The sequence below is a fragment of the Panthera pardus genome, unplaced genomic scaffold (genome assembly GCF_024362965.1).
Source record: "Panthera pardus isolate Hobbes unplaced genomic scaffold, ASM2436296v1 HiC_scaffold_8, whole genome shotgun sequence".
NCBI classification, from domain to species: domain Eukaryota; kingdom Metazoa; phylum Chordata; class Mammalia; order Carnivora; family Felidae; genus Panthera; species Panthera pardus.
The window spans coordinates 31,959,376-31,983,983 of NW_026527013.1; the positions used below are offsets into that span (position 1 = coordinate 31,959,376).

General features: G+C 45.8%; 1 protein-coding gene across 2 annotated transcripts in view; it reads right to left on the bottom strand.

Annotated features, from left to right (window-relative positions):
• The window catches only part of PRICKLE2 (prickle planar cell polarity protein 2), a 322,185-nt gene extending 299,993 nt beyond the window's left edge, over nt 1–22,192 (bottom strand). Inside the window, exons 1-2 of one of the 2 annotated variants that reach the window (XM_019469823.2) lie at nt 21,972–22,192; nt 21,114–21,199 (exon numbers count right to left, since the gene is read on the bottom strand). In XM_019469823.2, coding sequence (XP_019325368.1) covers nt 21,114–21,199; nt 21,972–22,013 — 128 coding nt within the window. In that variant the 5' untranslated portion in view covers nt 22,014–22,192. Of the gene's footprint in view, nt 1–21,113; nt 21,200–21,863 lie in introns of both variants that reach the window. The other variant, XM_019469822.2, reaches the window with a different exon arrangement.
• Between the last annotated feature and the right edge of the window lie 2,416 nt (nt 22,193–24,608).

A 24,608-nucleotide genomic window follows, 5' to 3' on the forward strand; every position in this document is an offset into this window, starting at 1 on the left:
CAAAATACACAAACTTACAATAAATAAATAAAAACAGGGTATGGTTACAAAAAGCCAAACTTCCTCCCCAAACTGGCAGTTCTACTGTGTTCACAGACTCCTAAAGAGAAACAACAAAGTATGTGAGGCAGTGTCCCCAATCCCATCTCCTCTCTCCAGACAAGTGTCAGAATTCTTCATCTCTCTGTGCCTTACTGTCCTCTGGGGCATCTGGTGAAGCCCATGAATAATGTAAAATAAAATGTAACAGAAGGTAAGGGAAACTAGCTTACATTAAAGTATCTAGTTATTAAAGTTTTTAAACTTGAGGCCACACTTTATATCCTTGTATGTTAGTATATACCGTCTATATACTATATAACTGAGGATACAGTATATGTCATAGAGTATATAAGTTATCTATGCTATGTAAGTTTGGTAAAAATGGTGATAATATACTTATTAACATATAATACGTGAAAATCTAACAGCAAGTCTGATAACTACCATAATTTCTCAGCAGCCTAATTTCTAAGTCAATGATATTTCAAGATGACTTCCACGATTACCATGTGACATGAAGACATCTGGAATTTGTATTGGGGCCAGAGTCACAGGTATTGCAATTACAGGGGTTTGTTATCTTCATAATTGAGGGAAATGCTGACGTTCAACTAAGGGTTACTAGAAAAAAAAAAGATGCAAAATTATCTCTACCCAAGTTCAGAGGCACTCTGAATTTTATCCAGGGGTGGCCAGGTTAAGAAACGCTGTTCTAGAAGGATGTCAGCCACAGGCCAGGGCTGAAGCAGGGGGATCCAAGAGCTGATGGGAAGTAAGCAGCTTTAGAGGAAGATTTTTCTACCTCACTGGGTCACTGATTATCACAAGTCAGCCTGCCTGTCCTTTTCACACTGAGCTGACTTTTCCCAAAAAAAGGCACATCCTCTTGGCCACAGAGGTAGAGAGGGCCTCCAAGGTCAGCAAACAAGCCAGGGCCACAGAGAAGCCCTCAAAGCCTCCTTCCCCGACAAGAAGGTGGTCTGGCGGCCGATGCTGACAGTTCTCCTTAGCCTCTCTTTTCTTCTTACTCCATTTTTAACAAATCTTCAAAGTCATTTGTACCTGTAGCCTACTGCCAATTCCTTAGTTTTAATCCTCACGGTTTAAGTCGTAACTGATTAAGAAATATATTGAAGCAAAAAAAAAAAAATGTATTAAAGCAAAAAAGGACTTGCAAAATCTTCTTAAAAAGAAGAGTAGTCCCTTCCCACCAACAGTTTAATTAAGAAAGGCTTAAGGTATCTTAGCTAATCTCAAGAGTAGAGAGTAGGGAGTCCAGAGAACAGTGGTCAACACTCCCAGATCTGGGTTCTGAGCCCCTTCCAAATACATACTCCAGTAAGTCAACCTCTCTTATACAGCCCCTGCCCGCTTATGTATAAAAGAAAGATAATTCTTTAAAAAAAAAAAAAAAATCAAAAACTTCCTATGTGTTAGTCACTAAGCCAAATGGCTTACCTTCCTTATATCACTTATTCTGCACTGGAAGGAAACCTGTTATGAGACAGAGTATTGTTATTCCCATGTTACAGATGAGAAAACTGAGGCATAGAGAAGCTAGGTCACATGCCCAAGTTTACAGAGCCGGTCAAAGAGCCAAGTGAGATTCCCGCTGGAGCCTATTATCAACACCCCTGTGCAGCATCCCCGTTGCTGGGATTTCTCAGGAATGCTGGGCACATGTTTCCTTCCTCCCATTTCAACTTGATAAGACTCTGTGTGACAAAGGGCTTTGCCAGCCGAGTGACTCCGTGTCATGGATTTCATTCTTTATGGTCATCACTCTGGGCACTTCCTTACCTTAATTTTCAACAATGGCAGGCCGCCACCCCCTCCGCAGCGTGCCTAGGACTGCAGCTACACCGCCCAGCTCCCAACACGCTCATTTCAGAGGGCTTGTGCTACTACGAAGAACTGAAAGAATCCAGTTCCATGAGTGCAGGCAGAAAAGCAAATGTCGGGTCGCCTGGGTGGCTCGGTCAGTTAAGCGTCCAACTTGGGCTCAGGTCATGATGCCACGGCTCACGGGTACGAGCCCTGTGTCGGGCTCTGTGCTGATCGCTCAGAGCCTGGAGCCTGCTTCGGATTCTGTGTCTCCCTCTCTCTCTGCCCCTTCCCTGCTCTCATTCTGTCTCTGTCTCTCTCTCTCTCTCTCTCAAAAATAAATAAATGTTAACAAGAAAACAATTTAAAGATAAAGAAAGAAAATAAACGCCCACCAGTACATTTTGATGTCCACAATGGGAATCTGGGCGCTTGAGTAAAACATGCCCAGGCCTGTCATCTGGGATCACTTACTCTTTTTCGGGTGCACATAACGCTAGCTGCAATATAGGTTAATTCTGCACACCAAGAGCACCTCCACTCACCTTTCTTCCTTTGAAGGCAAGCATAAAACTCCCACTTACTTATGCTCTGTGTATCCAATTATTTCAAACAGACATCATTTTCGGTAGCCGGTGTTAGAAATGTTCTGCTCTCCCAGAGTCACATACCATCTACACGCCTGCCAAGAAGGTCTTCAGATATCATCTCCATCACAAAACTGCCTTAAAGCAGATGCAAACATAAAGTAGGTTCCCTTTAACTTTCTCGTATCCTTATTTCCTGTCACTGGACCAAGGGGCCGGGAAAGGAAGGACCTGACTCACTCAGCCACTTATTCATCATACCGACTATGTACTGAGCACCTACGATGTGCCCGGCACTGTGCTGGGCCCTGGGAGAACGCAGTGACAAACCGGCCAATGTGGGTCCCACCCTCCTAGAGCTTACAGACTTGGGACAAAGGGGCGTGTGGTGGGAGAAGTGATTGGAAAAGGTGACATTTAAACTGAGAGCTAGAGTCGAGAGGAGGGGCACCCAGTGCCAGGAGAGACGAGAAGGAACATTCCAGGCAGAGCAAACAAGGACTAAGGAGAGACTGGACAAAGTCAAGTGTGGGCGAGGAGGAAAACGAGCGCCTTACCCACTGATGGGAGCGTCAACTGAAAGAAACATCTTCAGGAAAACAACATCGTCCTTATCTACCAAAGTCCCCCGGGGAGCACACCCGTGACCCGGCAAGGCCACTCCTGGGTACCTGCTTCAGGGAAGCTCTTGCACATTTATCCCAAAGAACAACTGCAGAAGCAAGCAAAATACTATCAGGGAGACAGACGTGGGGCAAAACTCCTAAGCAAAGCAAAGAGATGATAAACTCCTAATTCAGGAGAACGGTTGCCTCTCGGTGGAAGGGGTGAGGGGAGAGGATGGAATCAGAAAAGGTAGTGACAAGGTTCTTTTTCCTAAAGCCAGGTGGTACATTCACAGGCACCCACTGGGCTGCTGTTGTTTAAGCCTTATACATATTTTATCAGTATGTTTGTATCTGCTCAATATTTCATAAGAACTACTGCTTCGTATCTGAGTGCTGTGTGGAAAATCGATTAGTGGGGTGAAAAGGTGGATGTGGGGGAGAGCTGCTGGGGGCAAGGGCAGCCGCTGAAACAAGAACAGTGGTCGGGAGGGGAGTGGGGATACGGCGGAGACAGAAGACAAGGCTTCCAGGTACATTTAACCTGCGATTTTCAAACTGGGTTCAAGGTTGAATTTATAAAACATTTCTGGAGGGTGTGATGGGGAACAGGAGCCAAAGGGGCTTCCTTCGCTTATTTGCTCAATCCCTTGATGTTTACAAATGTGTCAACCGAGACCCAGAGATGAGATGAAGTAAAATTAGAGGCAGAACAGAGAAGCTCCGAAATCATGATTTCCCAGCCCACTGCCTCCTCCCACCTAACCTTGGGGCAGAATGTGAACTTCCATTACGATGAACCGAACATTCAGTACTGTCCGGTGGGCATGATCAGTGGCTGACTGCTGGCAGTGTGTCCGCCCTTGTCTTACTGCAGAGACTCTAAGAGGAGGAAAATACTCAGTAGCTCCTATCTCAGTCCAGTGACGTTAAATCCCGTGTAGTGGTTTTGCAAAACCCTGAGGTTGGCAAATCAAAGTAATGAATACAAATGACATTCCAGTTGAGTATGCTTTAGCGCCATAAAAAAGAAGTTTTTAATTGGCATTCCGAAAAGTTTGTTGAACTTAAATGCTTAGCCATTGGAAATCAGTCTTCTACCCTCATACACACAGATAGACACATCTTCAAAAGCCAACTTTTTCCCCTTCTGGCAATATGTATCTAAATGAAATGTGTATACCCTTTGATTCAGTGATTCCACTTCTATAAATGTATCCAATAGGTATTTTCATGTATAAAGGCAACGATGATCCACAGATAAGAATGTCTGCTAAAGGAACGTTCACAATAACCAGACATTTTTAAACACCCTTAATGATCATCAGTGGAGAACTGATAAAAATAAATCATGGTACATCTATACAACGGGGCTTTTTAAGTCTTTTTTTCTTTTTAAACATTATTTATGTATACTGATACTAAAAGCTCTCCAAGATCTATTGTTGAATGACACAGAGGAAGTAGTTATGGTATGCCACCATCTGTGTTAAAAAGCAAAAGTTATGTACACATACACACATGTATATTCATAAGGACATATCCATAAAATATATGCATACCTACATATATATATACATATATATATGCATCAAGGAAGGACATCCAGCTAATTCAAAATATATAATTTTGATACAATTATTACTATATTTCATGGCATGTGAGGCCAAAGTACATAATAAATTCTTTTTTTTTAAGTTATTTTGAGAGAGAGAGAGAAGAGCATACATGCGCACACAAGTAGGGGAAGGGCAGAGAGAGAGGGAGAGAGAGAATTCCACATAAGGTTCCACACTGTCAACGCGGAGTCCAACATGGGGCTCAGTCCCACGAACCGCAAGATCATGACCTGAGCCTAAATCAAAAGTCCGAAGCTTAACCAACTGAGCCCCCCAGGCACCCAAACCAATTTTCTAGAGTGAATAAATTCCCTGTATGCTTTTACTTCCCAATGTGTTTTATAAATCAAACTTGACCCCAAAATGTCATCCCATTTTTTCTCATGTTTTTATTACCAATTTAACACTCTTCCCAGATAATTTGGAGAAGCTGGTCAGGAACGTCCATCAAAAAGGCAATTCCAGCTTAAAGCCTTTCACACGAAACGATCCTGCAATATAGGCAACAAGGCAGACTTTCCAGCAAGCAAAGTTTTTGAATGGTGATTATTGAATTAAGAGGTTAAAAAGGCACATGCCGTTTTCTGTTCACACAAAGGCGGTAAGGTTTCACAGTAGCACTGTGGCATACTTCTCCACGTATGTAATGTGAACCCAGGCTCTCTGCCTAGTCTGCTGGTAAAATGATAGGGGCTATCAAAGGGATTAATCGTATCCCTTCATTCTATACCCTTTAATCCTAAAATAAGCAGTTCTAAATGCATACCAAAATGGAATATGCACTTTTTCAGAGGGTGAAATCAGTGCTATATGAGGACTTTCCTGAAATGTTCCAGGTTATTCCTCGATAGATAATGGCGCAGATTCACAGAGAAGTTGAACTATAGGGGAAGGAAATACTCTCGCTTTAATACTTATTATAACCATGTGTAATTGAATTTACTCTAGTAACTGATGAAACCTGAAGGTTTCAGATGAAGTCATCTCTACCTCAGAACAATGTATTCTGGAATAGCACACCTGCCTTTAGCAAGCACTCCCGAAATTAAAACCACGATTTTGGATCCTCCATCATTGAGAACACAGTACATATCCTATTGCTAGAAATGACAGCTCTAAATCCTTCAAAAGTAGTCTAAACTAATTTTTGACCCTTGGGCAGTAGCTAAGATATTAGAACCTTTTATCCAACATGACCAACATCTGTAGTCCAACCAGGTGGCATGAATTTAGGCTGTGGTTGACTGAAATCGACAACAGTAATGGCCTAAACAAGATAAAAACTAATTTCTCTGGCACGTAAATACGGCATGGAGTTATGTGATACAAGGCTACGATGGTGCCTCTATGGGCACCAGGAACCCAGGTAATGCCTGTCTTGTTCTGTTTCCCTCAACACGGGCTTCCACGTCATGGTCCAATTTAACTGCTTGGGCTCTAACGGTCACATCCACATTCCAGCGGGCAGGGAGCAGGGATACATGCCTTCCCTTGAAAGGTATACCTCCCACAAGTTGCACTTACTATTTTAACTTCTAAGCCTTTGAGTAGAACTTAGTCAAATGGCAACCCCTAGGAGGGAGGAGGGCTGGGAAATACTGTCTTAACACTCAGGCTCTATGTCAGACAATATCTTAAAGGTTTCATCTCCAGGGTCACCTGAGTGGCTCAGTCGATTAAGCATCTGACTTCAGCTTGGGTCATGATCTCACGGTTCATGAGTTCAAGCCCCCCATTGGGCTCTGTGCTGACAGAGCTTAGAGCCTGGAGCCTGCTTTGGATCGTGTATCTCCCTCTCTCTCTGCCCCTCCCCTGCTCACACACTCTTTCTCAAAAATAAACACACATAAAGAAAAATTTTTTAAAAGTTTATATCTCTAAGGAAGAAGGTGATGGATGTAGGGACAACCAGCAGCATCTATCACATTGAGAAATCGCAAAATAATGATATATACGTATCTTTTTTCTTGAAATACATAGCCATACATTCAATTTATAGGGAGAAAGGAGATTTTGAATATGGGTTTACCAGAGTTACATATCAAACAAACCTATAATGCATCTTCTTCAAATTCCCGTTTGGTTATTTTTAGAGCCATGTCACAACTTAAAGATGTCCAAAAAAAAATCCATGTCCTTTTACCATTTCTGCCTCATTCCGTCTTTCAGAATCATTTTTCCCAAAACTTAACTGGGTTGTTTTTAGTATTCATCATTGGGTCATTTCCAAGCATTCAGCTTCATTTTCATAGAAATAACAACACATTTCTGTTTACATCCATATTTCATAGACTTATGAAGTTAGCATATGTATCTACAGTCCCAAGTGTAACACGCATGAATAGATTTAAGAACAAACACATTCACTCCTGGTAATATACAACTCTACACCATATCTACAGGGATCAGAGTTTGGTTTGGTTTATCCAGCAAGGGGACTGAGTGAAGAACTCCTCTTCAATGTCTTCTTGCCAAAATCTCCTCAGTTGGCGATTTCGGCAGGAAAGCCTAGTAACGCTGTCACCATGGGTTAATGGTGACGGGGCCCTTCCTGATTCTATCATCTATGTGCCTCAATCTCAACGTGAGGGAAACTGAGATCCAGAGAATGTCAGCGAGTTTCCAAGTATCAGAGGTATACGCGGCACTTCCCAAAGGCATCTGCTGCTTGCAACACTTTGCATTACTTCTCACTGGGTGAGAATGCCACTGGCTTTGGGGCAGGGAGACCCTCACTGCGATGGCCCAGTCTCTCAGGCTGCACAATGTTGAACATCCCCGGGTCCAAACCACTAAGTGCCAGTGGCAGCCCTTCCGAGGTACTGCGACAAGAAAACAGAAAGGCAGCCCTGAGTGGCCAGATGTCCACATTTCCTAGACATAGATGTGAATTTTTGCTGTAGTTATATAGTCATTGTTTTCCTGGCATCTCTTGGATCCCACGATCACAGCTATGGATCTTGCTTACACCCATGGACAATGCCAAATCCTAAGGAATCTTAAGAGGTCTTTTTATCTTCTCGACAGACGTGAACAAAGCTTAGTTCGAAACACAGGCGTATGCATACTATTTTAATAATTCCTAGGAAAACAGATGCTGTAATTCATGGAACACAAACTTCGCCATTCTACACAAATCTATTTTCTAACACCTATTTATACTGGACTCACAAATAAACAGAGACATGAGAAATGCTAACGTCATTAAGAAACAAAATACTTTCTCACACGTCTGCCTAATGACATCCTCTGTCCAACTTTCTATGGAGTCATGTCATGTTTTTCTACTTAGAGTGGTTTTGTATTTTGAAAAGTTAGATCTCTGTATATCACTCACTACAAATAATTTTCTCAATTCGTCTTTTGATGATTTTTAAGTTATTCATGTGAAAGTCATCTTCCTTTATGACCTCTGGGTTCCCTGTCACCCATTCATTTAGTCAATAAATTCTAACGGGATTTTTGCCACACATAACCAGGTATTCTTCTGGGTGCTGGGGAATGGAAAGACATGGAAAAGAAGATCCTATGGCATTGAAGTCTTGTGTAGACTATAATAATTAATTCTAGAGCAGATCAAGATCCAGACAATCCAATGAAAACGTAACACAATGGCAGGTAGTGGCAAGTGCTCTGTGAAAACCTAAGGGCAGCCTGGAAAAGGGAAGGGATGACACAATATTCGGGATGGCCAGGGAATGCTGCTCCAAGGAAATGCTGGAAGAGTGGCCCAGAGGGAAGCCAAGAAAAATCGTGTGGACATCTGGGGGAGGTCCCAGCATGGGCAAACGTCTTGGGGTGGAGATATGCCTACTGTGTTCGGGGACCAGAAAGGTGGCCAGTGTGGCGACAGGGTATGGAGTGGGGGACAGAAAAAGAGAAATTATTTGAATTCAGGTATGCCTTTTACTTTCCAAATCTGTAAAAGCTTTCATCCACAAGAAAATTCAATTTTGTTTTCAATTTAAGTTTTGGATCTCTTTTAATTCTAGACGGAAAGCTGCCTGTCCTAGCACAGTTTATTAAATCTTTCCCCCACTACTTTTACAGGTCACCTCTATTGCACACCACGGTGCACAAAGGCTCGGGTCTGGTTTTGGAGGTGTCCTGGCTGGCCTCAAGGACCCATTCCTATTCCAGCAACACACTATTTCATTTCTGTAGCCTTACAATCTATTTCACCACCTCACAGGGCTAGAACCTCATTCATCTTTAGTCATCTTCACAGACACAGACCTTGGCCGGTTCTACTTTCCAGCTGATGAAAGAGCTTGAAAAGTACTTTATTACATTCCATGGCCTCTACGTGACAGGGAGGAGGAGGAGGAGGCCAAGAATATATTATCGCTTAAGTGGGGGGTAGGGACTCTTTTTCCAATCTAAACTCCTGACCCTCAACATCAACACCAATCACTTAGCAGTAATCTAAACTACTTCGCGTGAAGAAAGCTCAGAGACTGCTAATGTGGACAAGTTATTTAAATTATGTTTACCTGTTCTTCCCTAATGCGATAGTAAGTCCTGGAGGGCTGGGCTGTAGTGGTTCGCCAACTATGTTCTCTGGACCAGCAGCAGCAGTAAGTAGCACCTAATTTACTAGATGTAAGTTCTAAGCACCAACGGAGAGCTAATCAATGGGAAACTCTGGGCGGGAAGGGGACACCCCCACCACTGCTCAGAATCTCTAAGATCACTCTGGAGCCAGGCAAAGAATATGGTGCTCAAAGCCCATTCCACAGTCAGGGTCATAAGATCTAACCTTGGTTTCAATACTAACTAGCTGTGGGACCTCGGGGAAGTAACTTCAACACGCAGCACCCCGGTCTTCTCACGAAACTACTGTGGATCACGGTGTCTATCTCATAAAGGGTTTAAAGAATTATATGTAAGGATATAAGACATGTGCTTAGAACAGGATATCCATCGCACTGTGTAAATGGTCAATTGATAACTCATGTGATAATGCTAATTGGAAAAATCAGAATTTGCTTTCATTTTATTTCAGCTCATTTATTCTGAAAAGCCTAGATCCATTCACGCCGAATTTAACAGAACAGAAATAAGGGAGTGGGGACATGCAATTAATGTTCTACTTTTTTTGGTTGTGTTTACAGAGGAGTGGGAGGAGCTGAGGAGTGGAGTAACTTACTCCTGGCAGGACTTTGTGGAGATGGGATCTATTTCCGGGATTATAAAGATTTTTCTTTGCTAAGGGAGCCCATCATTTCCCCCTTTGAAAGAGAATCAGTTAAATAACCTAGACATTAACTGAAAGCCCCGGGGCCAAGAGTTCTTCCCACAAATAACCCATCCACACACTATCAGTTCATTTCTTGTACATCTCCCTGGCAAAGCCCAACAAAAGCTACAACAAGATGGATGAACTTCATAGGGTGACCTGGGGGTCAACTGATTCAGACTGCTGAATTAATCAATATGGGCAGCAAATTCCATTCACTGATAGCTGTTTGTACAATCCCTGCCTGTTGCAAGCATTTAACCGCGCCTAGAAAAGACAAAAAGGGTACTCAAAAGGGGTATTCCCTACAAAGGTGCCCCAAAGTCAACACCCAGCCCTCCAGCACTACTGTACTTTTCCAGATTAACACATTTAGAAAGCCCTAGTCGGGTGCACTGCTGAAGAATACAAAATAGTATCTGCTTTACTACCATGATTATTATTATTATAATGGGTTGAACAGTGGTTCCCCAATAGATACATCTCTAAATTTGATTTTATTTTGGAAAGGGGTCTTTGCTGATGTAACTTAACATCTCTAAATTTGATTTTATTTTGGAAAGGGGTCTTTGCAGATGTAACTATATTAAGGACCCTGAGATGCGATCATCCGGGATGAGGGTGGTCCCAAATCCAATGACAAGGCCTTATAAGAAGGGAAAGGGACACAGACATAAAAGGAAACGCCATCTGATGATAGAAGCAGAGATGGCAGGGACATCTCTAAGCCAAAAATGCCACGGACTGCCAAGAGCCCCAGGAAGCTAAGACACATGCATGGAGTGGATTTTCCCTCAGAGCCTTCAGAGAAAAGCAATAGTCCTGACACCTTGTTCTTGAACTTCTAGCCTTCATAACTGTAAAAGAATATGTTCTGTTCCTTGAAGCCACCTAGTTTGTATTAATTTGTTTTGGCAGCTGGAGCAAACTAATACCATTATGTAAAACTCTACATAAAAAACCCACTACAAGGAAATCACACCCTAATGCTACACATATCATCCAACAGTTTGATCGGAATTACTTGAAAAATAAGAAATAAAACTGCCTTAAAATGCTGATGTCACCAGGATTTTAAAAGTTAAAGAACAAAATTTTCCAAAATCCCTCTCAGGTGGATACATCTAGTAAGCTGTCCCACCTCCCAGAACGCAGGGAAACCCATTTACGTGTCCTTCCCTTTGAATTCAGATAATCCCAGACCCAAGAGGACGGAGACATTCCTGTCCTCTATTGCCTCCAAATCTGGGGCTTCACAAAGATGAAAGGAAACTGCCACTGTAACTTGCAAACAACTCAGTAAGTCACTGGAGAAGCTCTGAAGGCCAAGTTATCGAGGATGCAAATGACAGGAGTGTGCTCCTGGGTGCCTGACTGTGGAAGAAAAGACTTTGAGAAATTATATTATGAGAGTAATTTCATAGTGTCGTTGAAGAAAGAAAGCACCTGCATTCTTATAATAAGCCCCCGGGAGGCCTAATTCCTCAGCACTCAACTTGGAGGACCCGGTCTGGATGTTACCCGTATTCATAATGAGCCAGTTTTTAAGAATTGTGAAAGCAATTTCTGCATCCCCAAGTAATTTACCAAACATAAAATCAAATAAGGCTCTCATTAAATGCCTTCCAGCCATCAAATGTGCTTGCATCTGTTTTGTATCGTGGTGTCATGATCTGTACAACGCTGGGGACCGTAAGCTCCAAAGCACAGGTCCAAACTCTGGAGATTGTGTTTATTTTTAGCTTGTGGGCTTCAAGCTAGCTGCAGAGGGGATGCTCTGTAATCTCTCTCTCGACCTCTCCTGTGGAGGTCTCCTCTGGGAAACATGCAAATGGCATTCTGCAGACCCCTGCCTTTCACAAGCGCCCCAGACCGGCCAACTGAACACCAAAGCTGCCAATAAGCTGAGTGGAGCCCCCTTCAGTGTATGCAGATCTGATGGGGAAACTGCAAGAAGCCAATCTCTCATCCTTCAGACACCCTAGTAAGTTCAAGAGCACACCCCTTGATTTTATAAGAGTTTCACCTTTAAGACTGGATCCACAAATAAACCAACGAGCCCAGCGCTCTTCAGACATTTTGTTCAGGGTAGACAACAGTCTGACCTCCTCCCCAGACCACTGAGAATAGGAGTGCTTTCCCCAAGGTATAGTTTGCTATTTAGACAAGAGTCAAAACGCCAGAGCTGAACACCCTCTCTCAGTTGTAGACCTTGCGATCTTGACCCCACTACTTACTGCCCAGGTGGCCTAGGGCATGTTACCTAACCTCCTTCGGTCTCACCTATTTACCAAGTGGCAGATAAAATACGTGCCTCAGAAAATTGTTCTAAGGGGGCCATGGGCCACTGCACGAAAGAAGCCAAGGACAGAGCAGACCCTCAACAGTGTGGGCTCCTTCCAAAGAGCATCTCCCAGACAGAGGAAATTTCGCTACTTAGGCAACCTGCTCAGCGCATTTACCCCTGCCAAGGTGCGACTTTATTCCATTCTGCCATTCTTACCAGCCTTCCAGTCATGCATAATGGCCCACTTGCTTCTCCAAATTAGTAGCACAAAATGAGAGATCTATAGCAACCAGCCAGCGATGTCAATGAGTGAGGCAGGCCAGGTGTAACACAAGAGAGACTGGTGGGGACTGCAGAAAAGTGAAACACATGTGTTCCCACCAGAAAGGAAGGGAGGAATATGAGCCCAGAATTGTCAGAAATTCTCACTGTTCCAGAGAAAAACCCAAATCTGATTTCTCCACAAAATGTCAAAAGTTGGCAACTCCTAAAAATTTTAAAGCTGGTACCATGTCAACAAAATACAGGTACAGGCCAGATCGTATCTCGGGAGTTTCCAGGGTAGGATCTTGGGTTCAAACATTGTATAAATATCCTTGTTTCTCATGCCTTACAAAAGGGAGCTTCTGCATAATGGTCATATAGGTCAAAGTGTCTGCTATGGCACACCAAAAGCCACAAAAACTGACACTTCTTAAGCAGGCTTGAGTTACAAGGATTAAGCATTTCCTTGACGATGAATGGTTTTCATCTTGGACATGAATTTTCATGGTGCAGTTGGTGGGCACGAGGCACAAAAAAGGCCCCTGTCTACATACTGACCCCGGGAGCAAAATTTAAATGTCACCTTCGTGTGACGGTTTGCAAGTTGTTTTAACAAACATCCTATGAACACCTCATTTAAGCAAATAGATGGTGAGGGTATAGGACCCCATTTTACTCAACTCCATTTCATCTGAAGTGTGTATGTCTCCAGCTAAGTGTGCGATGAGCAATGTGAATCTGCTATTCCTTCCGGAATTCTCATTCCTTTTGAACCTGAACTCCCACGTGGTCGGTGGCGGTGGGGTGCGTGTGTCTGTGTGTGTGAAGGGGACTCCACCTCTTGTGACAGAAGTTCTTAAAACGGGAATCATCACGCGTGATATTTAATGATCACACGTCACATTTAACAAACGAAGCACACGGTTCATGGTGGGGGAAGTGACTTATTCTTGGTCACTGAATCTCCAATTTCCAGGGCCATGAACCCACACCTTCTTGCTCCTTATCCAATCCTGTTTCTGCTCCTCTTTCTTTCAACCACAAACATGTGGAGCCCATGTTAAATACCACACACAATGAGGCACGTTACATGACTTTACCCCATGCAATCCTCATGACAATTTCATTAAGACAACCTTGTAAGAGTACGTGATATTATCCCACTTTTCAGATGAGAAAACCAAGAAAGGCTCCAGAAAGGTTAAGTCACATTTTCAAGGATTCTTAGCTAGTAAAAGGCGGAACCAAGATTATAATTCCAGCCAAATATCATCAAAGCCTATCCCTTTAAACACTCAGCTATAGTGCTCCCAAAGAAGCCCTCATAAGCTTCACAGAAGTTTTTATGACACTATCTCGAAGTACACATTTCTCCCCAGAGATCACCCCCTACGGCCCTCCCATACACAAGGCAGGTAGAATCCCTTTGATCTTAAAATGCTCAATGATGTGGGACTCACTCCCTTGAGGGAATGCTCTCTCTGTCCATAGGGAACTCCCTCTGGGGTAGTCATTAATGGCAGAGATAAAGGATAACCTTCCAGTTTTTTGAACCGACAGACCACAATATAACACATATATTAGGTCCCCACCTCCCTCCCCTTCATCCCACTGACCTTAACCAACACAAGCTTCAGGATGAATGACAACCTTTCAACAGAACGTGAGTACCACCTTCAGGATTAAAGACAAATAAGATTTATTTTGAAAAACCAAATGACTGACACCAACGCTCTGTGTTTCCTCACTATCCATCGGGTACAAATTGTCACTCAGGGTGATTAAACAAGGATTAATTACAAGGTTGCTGTGCAAGCTGAGATGTTTCAAAGTTTCAGCCCAAAGAACACATAAATATACACAAATTTTTTCAACGGCAGGGGTGGAACTTGGCACCAGCCATTTGGAGGACAGTTTGATAAGAGCTCCACATAACTATGTTGAAGCAGAAGAAAAGCTATTATCATATAGTATATAATCAGGAACGATGGAAAAACAACCAAAGCAGCCTTGAACAGAAAAGTTTTAATTCAGCAATAACCCATACCCTGGATTCTAAGAGCTAAGAAATGTATTAGATCTTTGCGCTCTTTATATAATGACATGCAAAGATGTCCCCAAAAATATTTATTATGAACAAAAGGTATGCTATAAAAGACCATAGAGAATGTATATTCTCTGTAAAATCTTATTAACACATAATAATTTGAACGAATCTGAGAAAATAAAAAGCAAGCCATAAGCAATAGATCTCTAGCTGTGGGGTCAGCAAACTTTCTGAACAGGGCCAGGTAGTAAACACTTTCGGTTTCCTGGACCACGAGGACCATCTCAACTACTCAATTCTGCTATTGCAAAGGCCACCAGAGAGGATACTAAACGAACGGGCATGGCTGTGCTCCACTGAAACTCTATTTATGGACTTAAAATTGTAATTTCATATAATTTGTATGTGCCACAAAATGTTATTCTTTTTTTCCCCCAACCACTTGAAACTATGAAAACTATTCTTAAAGAGCAGACTATACAAAAAACAGGCAGCAGCCTGATTTTGTCCCACTGGCTGTAGTTTGCTGACCCCTGATCTCAAAAGTCAATTAAAGGTCTTCTTCTCTGTGCTATATAAGTTTTATATGTGTACACGTGTGCGAGCGTGTGATTTAAAAAAAAAATACTTTATAACAACCATGCCTTATTTTGAAATGAGAGACAATAATAATATCTTGGGATAAACTAATAGGTTTCCTCAAGAGAAAAATCCTACTACGGTGTTTTAGTTTCCAACAAGCATGTCATCAAATGCCAATAACATAAGGTGAGCCAAACAGCAAGGTTCTGGGCTAAGTATCCTTCCCTGCTTTGAAGATTCCAGGCAAAAGTCTTGGGTGCAAACACACATACAAACACACACACGATCGCCTTTTTTCCCCCTTTTCTTGGCACATCAACTGACCGAGACAGCGTATTTTTCCTCCCCAAGCAAAATAATCAGTGGGAACCCATTTCTTAGCCAAATTACAATCCACTAAAGGAAACCAGGCCGGCGTCTCCCCAGATCACCACCCTAATCATCAATCAACACAATTGCCAGGGTAACTAAGATGCTTTTCAAGGCAGTCTTGGCTGACCCAGTGAGCACTGCCTCTGGGGCGGCTGCATGGGCCAAAGTATCCTGCCTGGAGAGGCCACCGGTTGTCCAGAGACAAACCGCTCTGCATAATTAAAACCACCTCACAACGCTACCAAGGCTCTGGGCTTTCCACATCAGCTGCTCATGAAAGTGCAGCTCCAGGAGGCTTGTTCTGAAAGCCCGCCTTTTAATGCTCAGGTCGAATCTACATTTATCAGCAAAGCTGAAACGTTAAAGGGATTACAAGGAGCTTAGAATCCACTGGCGGTTCATTGATCTGGTCTTGCAAGCCTCATCTCCACGTGCCCTTTAGAAATGGCTTTGGTCTATTCCCTGGTTCTTTGGTTGTCTTTGATTTCTGCACCAATCTCATCCAGGGTGGAGGGGAAGTTTCCTCTAGCCCTGATTCGGAAAGGTTCTCAGATGCCTTTCTTCTAAAACCCAGAGAAGCTACTTGCATATTCCCCTAGACAGGGGTAGAGGCCAGTGATTGGCAAACATTTTCCATCAAGGGCCAGACAGTTAATGCTTTTTGGCTTTGAAGGCCATACGATCTGTTACAAATATTGAACTCTAACACTGTATCAAGAAAACAGCCATAGACAGTCCGTGAACAGATAGATGTGTGTAAGTTTGTTCAGAGAGCTCTTTATTTATGGGCACTCAAGTCTGACTTGCGTATCATTTTTCCTATGTCATGAAATAGCCTTCATTTTTTTTCCAACCATTAAAAAATGTTAAAACCACGTATGTCTTACGAGCCATACAAAACAGGTGAAGGGTCAGATCGGCCAGCAGGACTTACTTTCCAACCCCTGGTCCAGACCACTGCTCTTCAAAATGTGGTCCTTGGACCAACAGTGTCAGCATCACCTGGGAGCTTGTGAGAAATGCAGAACCTTAGGCCCGGGCCTCCAGCCTGTTCAATCAGAATCTGCATTTGAATAAGATGCCTTGGGAATTCACATGCAAGCCAAGTCTGAAAAGTCCTGGTCCAGACACTGAATTCTGCAGTCAAACAAGGTTGGAATACCATCGACTTGCTGGCTGTAGGACCTCGGGCAAATTGTTTAACCCTGAAACTCAAGTTTCCTTATCTATTAAAACAGGTATAAATATTTGCACCGTCTCCTAGGATTGCTATAAGTCCAAGACAAGAAGGATGTAAAAACACTAGCCTGGCACTGTCCACACTTTTAAAACCGTAGCTACTGGTTTTTTTAAATCACTTTTTTTGTTTTGACAGATGAGAATGCTCACTCAGGATTTACAAACTCCAATCACTTCCAGTACCTGACAGGTCACCTAAATACTTGAAGAGATCCTTGACGGCAACAAGAATGTCAGAGATCACGGCAAGCCAAGGTCACGTCCATCTAAAGAGAGAGCACTCATATGCTACCAGGGAGCAAAGTAGGCTCCTTGCTATCACATCTTTGCGTTTTCAAAGAGAAGCTGGAAACCTGGATTTTAACGTTATAAAAAGGCCTCTTAACACACTGTGCAAACCAAAGAAAATCCACCTGCAGGCTGGATGTGACCGGAGAGCCCTCTGCCTTTCAAAAGAGAGGTGACAAGAGGCGGTGAGTCACAAGAAAATGAATCTGGGTTTTAAAGCTAAATCCCAACTCATTCTCCATAGCCAGGAGACCTGGGACAGATTATGTAACAACTCTGAGCCTCAGTTTCTCAATCTACCTCACAGGGTCTGGTGAGGACGAACCAGAAATGGATGTATTACGTGGAGGTCTGGACATCCCTGTTACTGCTGATGGCTCTGGCTTTATCATTACTATTTTTATTCAGCAGTGCTTAGGTATTCATAGGGCAAATCTTCACTGTAAAAACGGCTATTTTTCTCTCCCTGCTCAAAGTGGTTGCAAACAAGCAAGCCCAATTAACCCCCACTGAGAACGCTGTCTCATAGTGTACGAAGAGCTTAGTTATTAATGATTTTGTTCTGCTCACAGTCCATGAAGATGCCTTAATCTTCCTCTTAATGAAAATTTCCTCTGAGCCCCAGCCGCCGTGGGGCTTGCCCTCGGCTGCCTTGACATGCTGCTTCTTTGTGGCAAGGTCACCTGCAGGGAAGGGTGCCTACCTCTCCCCACCTGCTCCAGATCAGGTGGAGGACAGCACTCTGTTCGCCAATTGTGAGCCCTCTGTTCCCCAAGACACAAAAATCCATTTAGGGTTTTCTTCTTGAGAAATTCTACAAATCCCCACAGTCGCCCCCTGCAGGTATGGGTGATGATACAAATGGGGAGAGAGTATAGTTAACTCAGGAAAATCTCCATGAACTAGAAGAGACTTCCAGAGGACCTTAGGCATCTTTATTCACACAGAGAGAGCCCTGAAGTACAGAGATGTGGCATACACAGCACTAAGTGGTTTTTTTTTTATAATTTATTTTATTCTTTTTTTTAATGTTTATTTTTGAGAGAGAGAGACAGACAGAGCACGAGTGGGGAAGGGGCAGAAAGAGAGAGACACAAAATCCAAAACAGGCTCCAGGCTGTCAGCACAGAGCCCCACCCGGGATTCGAACTCACAAACTGAAAGATCATAACCTGAGGCTAGGTGGGACACTTAACCAACTGAGCCACCCAAGCACTCCTCCAGGGCTAAGGGTTTTAACTCAGCATTTCTCTATCCTTAACCTGCACATGAATCAGCTGGGGATCCTACTGAAGTTCCCACTGAGATTCGCTAAGTCTAGGACAGGGCCTGGGATTTTGCATTTCTAACAAGCTCCCAGGAAATGGTGATACAGCTGGCTCCAGCCCCAGGTCTGAATCAACAGGGTCATCGTCGTCCTCCTCCTCCTCCTTCCCTTGTTTCATTTAGGTCTCTGCTCAAATGTCACCTCACAAAGTGCCTTCCCGACCACCTTCTCTAAAATGTAATTATTTGTTGAATGAGGGCAGGAATCTAGTCTGCTGTGTTCTCTGCTGTATCCCCAGCACGACCAGAGTGTGGGACACAAAGCAGGAACTCAAATATTTGCTCAGCAGAGAGAGCCCATGTTGACAGTGGACGGAAATGAAACTCAGGGAGCCTAAGTCATTTGCCCAAGGTCACACAGCTGGTCCGAGCCAGAGCAGGACGGCAGGCCAGCTCCGTCTGGACTTCAAAGCCTTAGCGCCCTCCACTACACCAGAGGAGGAAGCAAACCTTGTTGACAACAGGCTTCCTCCCTAGAACGTTCGTGCCTTTGTGCTGGATGCAGCAACGCGATTCTGTTCCACTTCTGGGGGAATGCCTGCTGGGGGACAGTGGATTGGAGGGGACCTGTGTAGAAGCAGAGATGCCAGCAGAGAGGCCGAGTGGTAATACTTAGGGTGCCTTGGTCCTCTGGGGTAAAGGAAATCCTCTCTCCTGGGGTTAGACCACAGGGAGCCTTTCGGCCTCTGTCAGGCCAGCCTTTGGCTCCTTCCCAGGCACAACTCTCTCTCCCAGCGCCTCACAGCCTCCCCCCGTCAGAAGAGCAGAAAGTGAGCACGCTGTGGGTTCCCAACTGCCAAAAAAGAACACTGCGCTGTAACCCAGAAATGGCTGTCCCTCTTCTCCAAAAGGTCACCCGAAAGTATGCCCATGGGGGAAAAGGAGGGGGCGAAAGCAAGGAGCTGCTTCCTTTCCAGCAATGGTTGGAAATACCATAAAAAACCCCATTCATGGAGCCAAAGTGAAGCCTTTCTGCTGCCGAGGGGGGCGGGGAACGACTTCTTCACGAAAATCCATCTCAGCCTAATGAAAGGGTCTCTTTCCAAAAGAAAGGCTCCACAATGGGCTGAAAATACAACACTTGTTCCCCCGTCACAAAATCAGCTGGATTCAAAGGGCTGAAGGTTCTCCAAGAAGCTGTGGTCGTCAGAGTCTAAAGTGACCCGGACACCCAGCAGACTCAAATGGGCAAGCTACGCTTCCTTCCCTGAGGAAGTTCAAAATAATTAACAAACATAGTTAACAGTTACTGTGTGCCTGATACCGGGCAATGTATTTTCAGTATCTCACTTCATCCCTACAAAAACGCCGTGAGTTAAGTACATTGATTCCCAGCTGATGGTTAGGGAAACCGAGACCTAAGGAGGGTGAGAGGCTTACTGGAGGTCAGAGGTCATAAAGAAAGGAGGCACGCTAGGCCACACCCCCACACTGACCTACTACCCAACAGGCCTCTGGTCAGGTGACCCAAAGGCTCCAGAGTAGGGGAGGAGCTGGGAAGCACTCTCCTGTTCATCACTCTGCCTCGCCCCCCACCCACCACCAGTTAGAGCACAAGATAGATCAGACTGGAAGAGGCCCTTACTCCTGCCATAATGGATTTGGTTTACCAAAGAAGGTTCCTATACCTATTCCACATATCACCCATGTTCACATTTGGGACACACAAGGGGCCAACTATTTGGGCCACAGCACTGGCACTGATGGATGCCTAGGGCTGCCCATTACATATTTATAAGGTCGCCTAGCCGTGCCTCTGACATAGAAGTTATTAAATGCTTGGGAGCCATAAGGGCTGCGCTCAGTGCCCTGAAACAAAGGCAAAGAGGCTGCCAGACCCCATCTGAGGCAGGAACAAAAGCATTTAATTTCTGAAGGAGCCGGCTGGGAGTTTCCTCCTAACTGGGTGCCCAGCACGCGTTACCGTTTGGGAGACAGTAGAGAAGCCTGCACAGAGGGGTAACGTAAAATCAAAGCAGACCTTTCCTCCCCTGTGTCCAGAGACGGCCTTCATCAAAGGGCCCTATGAGTGGTGGAGAAAGGGGAAAGATGTACTCATCAAAGGGAGAACGTGTGAGGATGTCAGAGAATAGTCTCCTGTCACGTGTTTTCCTTTCTCATGAAGTTGCCAAGAAGGATCCACCTCTTCTCTTGACATCATCAAACTGGGAGCCTGCAAGCCTGCACCCCAACTTTTCCCAACCAGAGCCCGAGCAGCCAGATGCACTGGGAGGGCACCCAGATCCCGCATCTCCCAAACATAATCATTCCAATCCAGGCTGGGGCTGCCTGGAAGTCAACATTCACGGTACATTAATAAGAAACATCTGGCCACCGAAGAGGGTTGACACAGCGCAGGCGGGCAGTAGTGGATTTGTGGGTGGGACCCAGAGTTACAGGGGCTGAATTAAAAACACAACTGGCAAACACCAGCTGTCCTCGACACGATGCACTGTGGCCCTTGGAGACATTGCCAAGTTGCACTGTTTGGGGCTCAGCAACTTAGATACACAGAGTATGGGTAGGAGGGACAGAAAACTCTCCCATCAGGGAAATGCAGCCTGAGCCCAGCTCTCCCGCATCCCCCAGTGTCTGGCCACCACTTCCACCTTGGATATTTGGAGCAGATGTAGCCCCACTCTTAAAGGAACAGGCTTTGCATTCTTTCCATGTAACTTACAAGTGAGATTTACAAAAGGAGATAAATATATGTATGTATGTACACACGCATATATGCATGTTTCCTCCCCCGAAGTGTTAAGTCTTTAGGAATCGGATAAAAGGCATCCTACCTCCATTTATGCAAGGCGAACCCGGGGCACTGGTCACCACAGGCGTTACATGGCTGGCCTCTCTCTATCCGCCCCAGTCCAGTCAACTTCAAAACAAAAAGACAACACAACCATATTTCCACCACGGGGGCTCTCTCCAAAGCCCCACTGGCACCCCAGGCAGAATGACCTGCCCCTCCCACCCCACCTTATCAGATTTGACTCCAAAGTCCTTCTCCGTTGTGGGGGACTTGGGGCGGGGCGCTGCCGGTGCCCCAAGGGTGGTCTCTCGTGTGGGGAAGGGTGTGAGGACCCAGGCGGGCTACCTCTTGCGTGGCCACCAAGCCACTGAGAAATGGCCATGGCTGGAGCTTTGTCTCCCCCAGACACCATGGTCATGGGTTTCTAAGAAACAAAAGCAAGACCTTTCTGTTCCCCAGAGTCCCGGAGAAGCTACCATCGCGCTTTCGCCTAGGGCGAGGCTGCTGGTCCTGGGAAGGGGGCAGCAGAGGACACCCCAAAAGACAGCCCAAAGTCAAGTCCGCGGCTAGAGCTCCAAGAGGCTAGACGGTGGAGCTCTGCAACTGGGATTCCGATCTGCCTTAAGAGGCGAGGGAGGGGGCTTTCCGGGGCACCCCTACACTGTGACACACAGGGCCACGGCTCCCGGTCTCGCGCTCGCCCAGACTGGGGGTCCGGGCTTAACCCTTTCCGCGCCTTCGAGCGCTCCCGCGCGCCCCGGACGCGCCCCCGCGCTTGGGGCCGGCTTACCTGGGGCCACAGGTGCGCGGCCGCCGGGCGGAGGGAGGCTGGGCAGGGGCGCTGGCGGAGGCCCGGGGGGACCCGGAGATCGGCCCCGCTCAGATGGGGGACACTCACCGAGCGGCTGGAGAGTCTTTTCCGGGAGCTCCGGCTGAACATGGCCGGGCGCCTCCTGCACGCAGCGCCGTCCGTCGGTCCGTCCGCACCGCGGCCGGGAGGGCGGGTCGCCTGGGCGGGCACGCTCCGCGGCCCGTGGCCTGGCTGTCTCCGCCTCGCAGCCCCCGGCTCGCTCCGGAGCGCACGCCTCCCCCTCCTCCCTCGCCTGTGCCTCTCGCGCACCCGCCCGCAGGTCCCTCCCTCTCTCCCGGCATCCCCCCGCCTCCCCGGGTTCGCCCCGCGGTCCACGGGCTCTTCCCATCCCTCCCCCGCACCGGCTGCGCCTACTTTCTCCCTTCCCCTGCTTCCCCGCCGGCCCGCTGTGGCTAACTCTGGTCCCGCACCTGGGCCCGCCCACAAAAGCTCTTCCGTCGCCCAAGCCTTAGTTAGGGCAGGGACCACCTGAAGCCCCCCCCCTCCCCCGCCCCTGTTGCTTTGGCTGGGGATAGCGGGTGGAGGTGGAGGGGGGGGGGGGGTAGGTTTTTTAAATGAAGGTGTAATTCGCCCTTTTCAGTATTGACAAATCCACACGGACCTGTAACGGCCAGCACAATCGAGTCATAGAGCAGTCCCATCATCCTCGCAAATGGACTATTTTAAAAGTTTGTGACATGCATGGAATCTAGACGCTAAGTGCTGGGTAGATGGAGGAGGAGGGGGAGGAGGACATATGCCCCTAACTAATTGCACAGCTCCTGGAGTATACCAGATGCTTATTAAGTAACTGTTGAATCATGGCAGGCGAGGTTTGATGCTCCCCCTCCCCCCACCACGTGCCCATTCTTTTCCCACCAACTTAGCTGGTGATCTTCCCAAATTGACTGGGATTCTGTCTCCTTATCAATAAAAAGAAAAAAATAGATGTACCAGGAGTCCTAGTCTCACGGTGTTGTTGAGGGAGATGAGGGGCGGGGGCAGATGCCCGTTGTTACATACATTATAACAGCACAAACTATGGGCTCATTAAAGATTAGCTGTCAAAAAAAAAAAAAAAAAAAAAGGTTGCAAGTCTGAGAGGTACAGGCCATGGTGTCCACTTACCACTGATGTTTCAGCATAAATACGGCCTCCCCTGAGGGAACTTCCGCCACCCCTATTGTAAGCTCTCCCACGCACTCCCTCATACCACGCGTAGCAGACGCCGAAAGGGTCTTGTTTATTTATTTGCTGGGACCCACACTTGTCCACCTCAGTACTCATCCCCCAAACTCAAAAGAATAGGGTGACCCAGCTTGGATACTCGCTGTGCATCAGTGTTGGCTAATGATCCTCAAAGCCCAGAGAGTAAGGCTTGAGTTAAATTCCAGGCAAGAACAAGGGTGAGGTGAGGGCAATGAGGTCCGAAATTCACAGGGGGTGGGGGTGGGGTAACAAACTCAGCAATGGAGATGGACAATATTTTTAGGCAATATTTTACTTCTTAATTTTCGTTTTAATGTTTATTTTTGAGGGAGAGACAGAGTGCGAGCCAGGGAGGGGCAGAGAGGGAGACAAAATCCAAAGCTTGCTCCAGGCTCTGAGCTGTCAGCACAGAGCCCGATGCGGGGCTTGAACCCACGAACCATGAGATCGTGACCTGAGCTGAAGTCGGACACTGAACCCACTGAGCCACCCAGGCGCCCCTAGGCAATATTTTAAAGAATCCGAATTGATGCCAAAAAAAAAAAAAAAAAAAAAAAAGTCCATGATGAACAGAACATCAACATTATAAATAAAGACCAGATCCTACCCCACACTCATACGTCCCTGCCTCACTCACCTCACCATAATCCTAGCTCTGAGAAAAATGCTCCAATGTTTAGCCACCGAAAAGGTAGACTCTTGAATTGCTTTCATCTATTTACCCAACACCCTCCAACACCAGTAGCTGGTATTCTTGCAGAGTAAATGCCATGGCTCATTCCTCTCTTTATTTGCTCAGGCCTAGCATAGGCTCTGGCTCATTTCAGATGCTTGACAAATGCTGGTTACATGACTAGAGAGAAGGCAGTCGCTTTGGTAGAGGTGGGGGGCAGGGGTGGTGGCAGGTTATAATCAAACCGGTGCAGGAGGCTCAGCTGGCCTTCTCAGCAGGGCGACTGCAGACCCTGCCCTGCCCCGCACTGCACATGGCCTTATAATTGGCACATGTGGGTGGGGAGGACCATGTTCTCACTGTGGAGAGTGCCTACTTATATTTTAATTATGAAAATTTCTAGCAAAGGTCAGAAACGAAACCGGTGCATTACACGTGTCTCACAGATGGAAGAAATGTATCCTGAGGAAGCAGCACCATCTTCAAATTCCCTGGAAGGCAGTACGAGGGGCAAGTGGCGATAGTCCTGCCCGGTGTCTTACTTCTGGATAGACGCGGCTGGTGAAGGATGTGACAATAATAATGCTCTTGGGGAAAATCGTTGGAGTGATCTGGGCATTTAGCTTTTGTTTCTCGGTTAAAGAAGAGATGCCAAGAAGATGTAAGTGGTCTCCACGTAATGTCCGATCAAGCCACGTGCATGAGGCCCCCTTCCACGTCCCAAATAGAGCAACAAGTGTTGCCCCGACACCTGCCATAAAAAACACCCCTGAAACTAATGTAACATTGCATGTTAATTATAC